Raw genomic sequence first — 10344 nt, forward strand, 5'->3', positions numbered from 1 at the left:
CGATGTTTCTGTTTTGTTTTTCCGTAGATGACTCGTTAACGGATTAACGTATATTGTCGAGTAATTTAGGGTTCTAGAAATCTGCAACAAGTAATTCAATGGATTGTGTACAATAATAATTCACTGAGCCAAATCGAAACCGGTATACCATGGTGGCAATAAAATCGTTCAAGTAACCGGCCCTACCGATTTACTGATTTCCGCGGTTCGAACTAAACATGTTTCGCCACATTCCCTCCTACATTGACGAGAGCCATATTTCATTTTGTACTAGCATACTTTACAATAGCGTGGTACTCGGAAACTTTGCAGTAAGTTCATTATTGATGAATTAAAAATCAAAGGCTGATTTTAACAGAACTGAAGTAAATAACGAAAAGTGATGAAAACTTGAGTTACAGACCGTAATTACTAACAATCGTGATTACAATCCACGAAACCTCTCAACATGTTACAAACAAGTTACGACAACCTTATAAATTACTAACTATTTCACCAAGAAAACCTTGCAAATTGACAACGAACCCAGAACGCTCTATTATACGAAGTTTCGGAAGTTTAAGCAAACATGTCAAATAATTTCCGCCATAAACTGAAAATCCCCCCCCCCCTGGTACTACTTTTTCGTAGTTACAATCGTGTGAACGGGCAGCGATGTAAAACAATGAACAATTCTGGCTTAATTATTTATTACTATCATTTAAACTCCTACGTTTCCAACAAAGCAAATTACGCAATGCTGTTAGTCAATTACGCCCTACACACGCATTCAATGTTTTGCGGCTGAACGTTTTGCATTCTATTTCATATAATACGGCATGGTTAAGTGCGGAGTACGTTGATTTCCAACTTTACTATATTTCTCGGTAAAGGCACGTTTTCTAGATGAAACCCAGGCATAGAAAAACGCATGATTAGGAACGGATATAGTGTCTAGTTTTATTACTGGTTAGCTTTCCCTCAAAACGTAATCGCGATGCCCGCTTTAATTTTGTGATGAATTATACCTTCGGTGCAGTGACTCTCAGCAGTGAAATTGATGCCAATGGGGCATTACGTAGATGTCAATTTATTCTATTGTCAATTTGTTCAGTTGTTCTGGTTGAAGAACCCTCTTATTGTCATTCAGTGTGACTGGTAGATTTGGTTAACTACGTCAATATAACTTTGCCTAATTCAGTAAAACTCCAGACGCGCCGTTCACCCAATTAGTCGCAGCCGCTTAGTTTCGGGGACGCCGTATCATTATCATTTAGTAATGTCCTATACTTGCTTAAGGACTATTCACCTAATTGACATTCAGTGCGTCTGGCACATTTGGTAAACTACGTCAATATCACTCCGCCAAACTCAACAGAATTCCAGGCGCGCCGGTTCGCCTATTTAGCGTCAGCCATTTGGTAGGGGACGCCGCATCGTTATAATTTATGCAAATTGTTAGTGCAGCAGATAACCGAACGATTTTGGGACCAAGTCAATAAGATAAACAGTCATTGTCAGTTGGCTCCATTCCTCTATTCAGCGACTAATTTACGGGATAACAATTGTAGTGGTTAAGAGAGACATACGGCCTGGCGTTACACCAGCCGCCCTTACCAGGAAAATAGTCCAGTCGTTACCATTATATCGAATGGGGTAGATTATTACTACTTATTGTCATTGCCGACATCATGCCCTGCACCAGTGAGGGCTGCGACGAGTCCGACTTCTAGGACACATGTAATGGTGTGTGACGCCTATTTACTGTAAAGTTTCTACAGCACCAACCCAGATCTCCCGACTGCTCTGTGAGCGCTGGGTTTACTGCCCCCCCCCCCCATAAATGAGACAGCGACGGCTGGCCATGCGTGGCCGTAATTACCTCTCCATGGAAGCGAGCTGAAGCGTGTTGGTACGGTATACACAATCGACTGGATTACACTTTTCCAATTGTCGGGGAATGAGAAATAAGATATGGGTCTCTCTGTTGGGGTCAGAGCAGCGCATTTGTACTTAAGGCAGTGTTGGTCGTTGCATGAGATATCAGCTGCATGTCTCCACCCATTTCCGAATGTCTGGGGTCATGCCATTGGCTGGCTGAAGGTCAGATCCAGTTTTGGGCCCGTACCGTCGTAATACGGCGGCGAGACGGGCAGGCGTCGTTGTTCGATTCCCTGCGCCGCCCCTGGTGAGAAGCGGCGGCGCAGTGTGCGTGTCTGATTCGCTCGCCCAGATGAGGGGTGATGCTTTACGTTGACGCCGTTGTTTGATATCCGGGTGAATTTCGTGGTGGTTATTCCGGGCGATTCCCGAGGTGTTACAGATGTTCCGGGCGTACTCCCGAGGTGGTAAGATATTCCGGGCGATTCCCGAGGTGTTAAAGATGTTCCGGGCGTACTCCCGAGGTGGTAAGATATTCCGGGCGATTCCCGAGGTGTTACAGGTGTTCCGGGCGTACTCCCGAGGTGGTAAGATATTCCGGGCGATTCCCGAGGTGTTAAAGATGTTCCGGGCGTACTCCCGAGGTGGTAAGATATTCCGGGCGATTCCCGAGGTGTTACAGGTGTTCCGGGCGTACTCCCGAGGTGGTAAGATATTCCGGGCGATTCCCGAGGTGTTACAGATGTTCCGGGCGTACTCCCGAGGTGGCAAGATATTCCGGGCGATTCCCGAGGTATTGAAGATGTTCCGGGCGTACTCCCGAGGTGGTTAGAGTTCCGTGACCCGCAATGGGTCACGACAAAGGGGTATCGCATGTAACGGGGCTGTATGGTGGTGCCATGATTAGCCGCATGGAGGGGGCTACTAATTTCTGGGATCCACTTCCGAAGTATGGTTGCTGTGTGAATGTGGTTATTACAAGCTCATCACGGAAGCTCCTAATTGCCTTCAGAGTAGGCCCACTCTGTAGTCAATTTTGGGCTATAGGCTGCTTCCAGGATGACCTGGATAATGAACGAGAGGTGCATGAATGTAATAATGTCAGTTGCGGAAGCCCAGAGATAATGATGCTAGCTGCCCATCCCGACCATTAAACACTTGCCAAAAAGTCAGATGAACTACCCTTGATCGATATTGTTTATGACCGCTCTGAGTGGGCCTGTATTGCCCGGGCGTGTCCACCAGTCGCACAGCATCACCAGCTGCTCGTTTATGACGCTGAACAGTGAAATCGATACGCAATCCCAGAGAGAATAGCACGGCTCTCAGTACAGCCGACCGACAGTGTGCAGGTGCCACTGCACTCATCGCTTGGTAACAGTCCAAATCGGTAATCGTTTTACAGCCGCGCCGAGCCGCGCGCGCCGCAGGACCGGCGAGGCGTCATTTTATTGTGATTGTTGTCTCGTTCCACCCAGTACAGAATCGACAAGTGTCACCACACGTACTTGACCGATGCAACTTTAGCTCGGAACGAACGAATTAGTAACTTGCCTTTAGCCTGTTCTCTCCGCGCGTCTAACAAAGTCTCATCAGGTCACCAAAGTCGACAAGTTTCGAGAGGAAACCGGTACTTGGACAAGTGTGGCCGTGATCACTCGTCGTGTCCGCTAGCCGTTTTATGGCATGAACGCCGAATCGATAGTTGTCGAAACTAAACAGCCTCCTCTCTCTCTCTCCCTCCCTCTCTCTCTCTCTCTCTCTCTCTCTCTCCCTCTCTCCCACTCTCTCTCTCTCTCCCTCTCTCTCTCTCCCTCTCTCCCTCTCTCTCTCTCTCTCTCTCTCTCTCTCTCACTCACTCACTCACTCACTCTTATTCTCTCTCTTTCACTCTCCCTCTCTCTCCCTCCCTCTGTCTTCACAGTTCCGTAACGTGCTTGTAGCTGAACAGTAAATGGGGCTATTGAGTTTTCCTGGCATTATTGGTGCGCTTTGTTTGGTTTAATTTACCTATGATGCGTAGGCACTGAACGTTTACCGAGATATGAGAGTGCAAATTGACACAATTCAGACTTAAACAAAATTAGTCAGTCACGACAGCTTGTTGCTTTTATGCATTTTGGGCTTTGGGAATCTAAACTGCTTAATGATCTGCCGACAAACTGACGGACGAGCGTGAGAGGCGTTACGCGGCGGCGATGATGTTGAACAAAGAAAACAGGAAGACTAGTTGCGAGCATCACGACCAGAACCAAAGGAAACAGGAAGAAAATCACGGTACCACGACAAAAATCAGCATCGACACCACATCCCAACATCAAACAATCAAATGCGAAACGCCGCGTAACAGTATCACAGCCAGGCCATAGCACGCCCCAGCCGCCCACGTATCGATGACGCACAACTCCTCCGGAAGTTGTGTGCAATGGACGCTGTGCAATGAGCACTGTGCAATGTGCATGCTATTCATTAGTAGATGCGCCCACCTTGCACAACACCTGTTGACACTAATGCCCAGCAGTCTCATCCTGGCCCGGGCGCGGATCGGTGACTCAGGCCGGACACGGCGTCTGCTCAGCTCGGGGTCAAGGCCGCCGAAATCCGGGGGCGCAGGTCCGCCTCCTCAGAGCCGACTCCTTGCCCAACTCGCGGCTGCCGGCGGCTCGCGGCGCGGACAGCCCAGCGGTTCCGGTATACCGGTTTTCCGGTGTGCCGCGCAACCCGGCAGGAAAGCCGCCGAGACGGGGAGGGGGCCGTCGAACAATGACCTATATCTGGCCCGGTGGGCGCCGGCCACCGGCAGTGTATCATTGGACACCGGCCCGTACACAGGGCTCGCAGCCGCCATGGCGCGAACACGGATACTCACGGTTAGTGACCAGTGCTCTGTCTATCGGACACGGGTGGAGGCCGCCGATCAGCAGTGAGCCGCTGAATAATCCGACCGCCCTGTGTCGAGTGCCGAGTGACGCCCTTCGCTGTGGCGCGCCATGGAGTGAGAACGTCAAACCGCTCCGGGCCGCCGGCGTCGGAAACAGTGGCGGCCTTTTGTGGTGCGCACCTGTCTGTTTTTACAGACCGTCACGGGTGACTGAAAAATATTTTCTGACGTGAACGGCTCAAACGAAGTGACACGTGAACCGCTGTGCGGCATAGGTTTTTCAATTTATTTTTATTTCAGGCAGTTCTGCCACTTTCTTCAGCATGTTTCACTTTTCTTATCACAATTATCGAAACTAGGTTTTCTAGCACGGAATCTGCCAGTTCTGAAAATCCTAAAAAATGGTTTACCGCTACAATTCATGATACTATGTATTTGGAGAAGGTTACGCTGATCATCTTACGCGTACATAAAGAAACCGAGCAAGGAAATCATTTCATGTGAACGTTTATTTGTATTTTGTCATATTGACAACCTTAAGATGCTTTTGCTCGTCTCTGGAATACGTGACGTATATACTATTGGGATATTATTTTACATTGTTAACTATTTATGTGTGGTTTCATGGAAACATATGAAAGAGCACCCAGCTAAATAGGTTGAATGCTTTTAGAATCAAACCAAACAACCTACTGGCTGCATCGAAGCGCATTGCTTCACATCTCATATTCCAGTTCATTCGGAACTGCACATTCATTTGCAGCAACTGTTTCTTTAAATCCTATCAGCCAATAATATGCAAATGCTGCGCTAATGCCTGGCTTCCTGTTCGCATATGCCCAATGCTCATCGTTGCAATAGCTGGCCTATTTTTTGCAATGAGCTTGTCACGAACCAGTTTGGATAACGGACAGCGGCACGGGTATGGTAGTGAGCTCCGCTTCCGGTCAGCCAGCTGAGGTCACGGGTCAGGTCAAACCTGTCAATTTCTCAGATATCAGGTGACGTCATGCTAGTAAAGCAGGCTCATTGCTGACGTCATCGCTCTCGCGCTTCGCCGCGCAATGGGTCAGACTTATTGCAACAGTGTGGAGACAGGTTTGCCAGTTGTAACCTCAGCGCTAAAGTGAATGGAACGGACCTGACTGATTTCAGGCTAAACACGGGATACAACTTTTGTGGGCAATATGTGTCCCAGTGGAGTATTCATGATTCTCCAGAATGGTTTGATATCTGTTTCCACTCAGCAATTGTGTTTCGTTCTCAAAGTCTCGCCGCCGCTCCGTTTGTCGGCTGTGTCGCCACTATTAGTGTCTCGTTGTGCCCGTGTGTAACGCTGTGCCCTGTGTCTCGCTGTGCCCGTGTGTGACCGCCGTGCCCGTCTCTCTGCTGCAGCTCTCGGCGCTGGCCGCGGTGCTCGGCGCCTGCTCAGCCCTGGCCGGGCCCGGACCCGCCGCCGAGGTGGCCCCGGTGGTCGTCTGGGCTCAGGCGGCGGTTGGCGGGCCGTCAGACTCTGCCGACACCGACTTCCGCAGCCGGTTCGGCCTGTTCGCCGACCAGAGCGAGTCGACCGCCGCGTGGCCCGGACCGGCCTGGGACAGGAGCGGCGCGCCGGCCGCCTCTGAGCGGTCCGGGGAGGCCGCCGACGGCGACAGCCAGAGCTCGCGAGCGGCCCAGCTGGCCAGCTACGTGACCCACCTGACCGAGCAAGGCTTCTCCAGTGGCGACCAGCTCTCCTTCGACCAGACGCCGACTCCCAGCGACCAGACGTCGACTCCGAGCGAGCGGAACCAGCAGGCTGAGGCGGAGCAGAGGGGTGATGCCGGTGGCGAACCAGGCGGTCAGGATCAGGGACCGGCGGACGGACGGGCCAGTGACGCCGAGGAGGGCAGCTCCAGCGGGGGACACAGCGCCCGGCTGGCGCTCCTGAGGCAGCGCAGGAAGAAGCTGCGCCTGAGCGCCGCCAGGGACCCAGCCCGGCTGTCTGTGATCAGGCGGCGCCAGAAGCCAGCTGCTGCTGAAAAGTCCGAGGAACCGGCCACCGACTCCACCTCCGACCAGCAGGGCACTGAGGCGAAGGACTCTGCCGCGGAGGCCCCGAGGCTGCGGAGGCCGTTCGGACTGCGCCGCCGCCGGCCTGTCCACAGCCCGTCCCACCAGAGGAGGCGCAGACCCACGCAGCAGTCCACCACCGAGACATCGGCGACCCCCGCCAGACGGCCGAGCCGCCGCCGGAGACCCACCCGGCCGCCCACCAGCACGGCGCGGCCCACAGAGGAGCCGGCCGACGCCGGTACGGAGGAAACCGTCTACTACAAACCGAGTGCGGAGGAGTACCCCGACTACCCGCCGTTCGCCCCTCCCCGCGAGCCGACCCAGGCGCCGCAGCCGCCCCTGCGGGCTCCGCAGCTGGCGTCGCCGGGATCCATAGATACAGCACAGGCAGCGCAGCAGCCCAGCTCCGATAGTCTGCAGCAGTTTTCAGACCAGCGAGGGCCACCGAATGGCGGTGAAAGCGATACCGAGCAGAACCTGACTGATAAAGTAACCAAGCTGAAGCAGAAACTGGCGGAGGAGAAGGAACAGAACGAAAACGAACTGTCCTCCGAGGGCGTTGCCAAGCCTATCGTTCCGAGCCTCCCCGCGGAACAGGTCACGACCAGACCCCTGCGCGAGCTATTTGACGTACTGACGAAGGCTGAACTAGCCAGGGGCCCAAGACGGGAGAACTACGGCCCCGCTGCCATAGAAAATGGCCGGGAACCTCCGCGACAGTCTGTTGCTGCGTCCATTCGCAGACCGAACGTCCAGAGGTTCCAGGCCACTCGTCCACAGGTTCAAGGGGGCCGTCAGTCAGCATCGCCTGCCTTCCAGGGCCCCCGCCCGCAGTCTGTCCAGGCCTCTTCCGAACGCGCCGTGCCATCGGAGGTCGTCTACGAGTCCGGGTTCAAGCCGATCACGGACACTTCTCGTTTCAGCGCGCCCCAGTCGCAGCCGTCAGCTGGGCCCCAGGCGAGCGCAGCGCCGCCTCAGCCGCCTCAGTCCCAGCGGGTGGTGTCCGGCACGTTTGTCTCGGGAGAGCGGCGGCCGACGCAGGTCCCGTCGAGGCCGACGTTCGCGGCTCCTCAGCAGCGGCCGTCTGTCGTGCACACCGTGCGCAGACCCGGTGGCCCGCCGACGCCGGCGCCAGCTCCCGAAAAGAAGGCCACGAGCGGCGGCAAGATCCGCTTCCCTGGAGCCGATGAGTCGACGAGTCATCAGCAGTCGTCCGTTCTCCCCAGGCCTCCGCCATCATTCGGTCAGCGTCCTCGCCCAGGACAGGAGCCCGCTCGCCCTGGAAGCCTGCCGCCGTTCGGAGCAAATCCTTCCGAAGATGTTCGTCGTCCTGGAAGTCCCCCCGACCAGCGTCCGTTCCCCGGCTTCCCGCCCAGGCAGCACCTTGGTGCGGCACCCACGCAGTTTCCCTCTGGGCCCAAGAACACGGGCCATCCGAGGCCCCCAACTGGTCCCGTACAGCAGCATTTCGGAGTCCAACAGCCGGGCGGCTCGCCTCGACCATCTGGTGATGGCGGACAGAGACCCTCCACGAGCCACCTGCCGGACTCCCCGCGGCCATTCGGTGGAGCTCATCGCTTCGCCGGTGGCAGCGTGCAATCTCGGCCGGGCGCCATCAGCGGCTCGACTCCCTTCCCTCCGTTCCAGGGAAGGCCGATCGGACCTCCTGTGCACCGCAACCAGAACCGACCGCCTCCCTTCAGCACCCAGTCGACTGAGAGAACCCCACCGCAGTCCTTCGGAGGCCTTCCCGAGCCTCCCTTCAGACGCCCCCGTCCCGGTCCGCCTCAGCGCAGACCGGTCCCCAAGGGACGCCCTCAGGGCCCGCCGTTCAACCAGCTGACCTCCGGTCCTCCATCCAAAGACCGGACACGTTTCCCTCCGAGTCCTTCCGGTCCGAGTTCTGACGGCCGCCTCCCGCTGCAGACTCATCCCGACAACAGACAGGAAGCCAGTCAGGTGACAGAAAAGTCAGTCCAAGAGCAGCGGCCTTCGCCTCCTCCCAGGCCACCTAGGCCGTCTGCCTCCTTCGGTCTACAGAGACCTCCAGGTGACTTCCAGCAGAGACCTCCTCCGAATGGCTTCCAGCAAAGGCCTCCAAATGGCTTCCAACAGAGACCACCGAACAACTTCCAGCAGAGGCCTAATGGCCTCCAGCGCAGACCTACGAGTGACTTCCAACAGAGGCCTCCAAACGATTTCCAGCAGAGACCTCCGAGTGACTTCCAGCAGAGGCCCCACAACCAGTTCGAACAGAATCCTTCGGAGAGACCTCCGAGGGGCCCCGCTGGCCAGCGCAGACCGCCGACTGGTCAGCGTAGGCCCCCGTTCGGGTTCCAGCAGAGACCGTCTGAGACCGACGAGCAGACGAGGGCGCCACCGAGAGCCCGACCTTCCGGCGCTCCGGACCAGGACAGGCACCCAGTTGAGTTTCAGCAGAGGCCGTCCGAATCGTCCCCCGACGGACCGAGGCCGCGGCCGGAGCTGCAGCGGCGGCCCCCGCCCGGCTTCCGGCGGCCGCCCCCGACCGGGTTCCAGTCACGACCTCCGCCCGGCTTCCGTCCGGGACCTGGCCAGTTCGGCCAGCGCCTGCCTGCGAGGCCGGGATCGGGCCTGCCCCCCTCGGCTCACCCCCGCCGCCCGAGCTCGAGCGATGGGCCGCTGGCGGACCTGCTGACGCGCCGGCGCGACCAGCAGGTGCCCGGCCAGCTGCTGCTGCACCGCGGCTGAGCTGCGCCGGTCCCCGGCCAGCAGGCCCGACCAGCTGCTGCTGAGCTGCGCTGGGCTCCGGCCAGCTGCTGCTGAGCTGCGCCCGGGTCGGCCCGACTCGAAGTCAGCTCTCCGAACCAGCCTGGGTCGGCCCGACACGGAGTCAGGTTACCGAACTTAACGGAGCGGCGTGTAGCGGCTCGATATACAAGTGCTAGGCGGCATGCGAAGTGTATCGCATTGTGAATAGCTGACATTGTGTCTGTGACGATGTTCCCGAAAGGCATGCAAATGCGGGTTTCCTGTTGTTGGATCAGTATGTTGTGTTGTTTGTTGCTTTAAGTTACATTAATTTATTTGCTTGTTTTACTGAATGCTGAGTGATACGTTTATGTAATTGCGAGTGATCGTGTTGTTTCTGCAAATACAATGGTGCGTTTGTCATAAATAAATATTACCTACGGTGGAAAATATTCGTTTGTTAGAGCGCATTTCTTGGGGTACCTAACTATGTACTTTTATAAAGACGCATTTGTCGGGATAAGAACTAGCGTTCTTTGGCTCTCGGAAGACTATCCTATTCGAGTGCGAGTTTTTGCGCTCGCTTGTCAGTACGATATTTTGCGATAGCTTCCAAACGCTTAGAGAAAGAAGCCCGAAACTTTCAATATCTTTTCTACCACAATTCGATATCTTTTGAAGTACAAAAATTGGCCTATAGACTCTTGCACGGCAAATTTCGACGTGGCAGACGTAAACTTCAAACAGGTGCTGAGAATAGAGTTTTAGATGTAAATAGCGAACATTGTTGTGTAGTGTGTAACATATGACCTAGAAAT

At 55.0% G+C, this 10344-nt stretch overlaps 1 protein-coding gene across 1 annotated transcript; it reads left to right on the top strand.

Annotated features, from left to right (window-relative positions):
- Nucleotides 1-4623: 4623 nt before the first annotated feature.
- On the top strand, nt 4624-9970 carry LOC122377219 (basic proline-rich protein-like). Its single transcript, XM_043357176.1, has 2 exons — nt 4624-4730; nt 6137-9970. The coding sequence occupies exons 1-2, from the start codon at nt 4707-4709 to the stop codon at nt 9524-9526; spliced, it is 3414 nt and encodes a 1137-aa protein (XP_043213111.1). The 5' UTR covers nt 4624-4706; the 3' UTR covers nt 9527-9970.
- The last annotated feature ends 374 nt before the right edge of the window (nt 9971-10344 follow it).

Source organism: Amphibalanus amphitrite, unplaced genomic scaffold (assembly GCF_019059575.1).
Source record: "Amphibalanus amphitrite isolate SeventyFive unplaced genomic scaffold, NRLGWU_Aamphi_draft 002636F_arrow, whole genome shotgun sequence".
NCBI classification, from domain to species: Eukaryota; Metazoa; Arthropoda; class Thecostraca; order Balanomorpha; family Balanidae; genus Amphibalanus; species Amphibalanus amphitrite.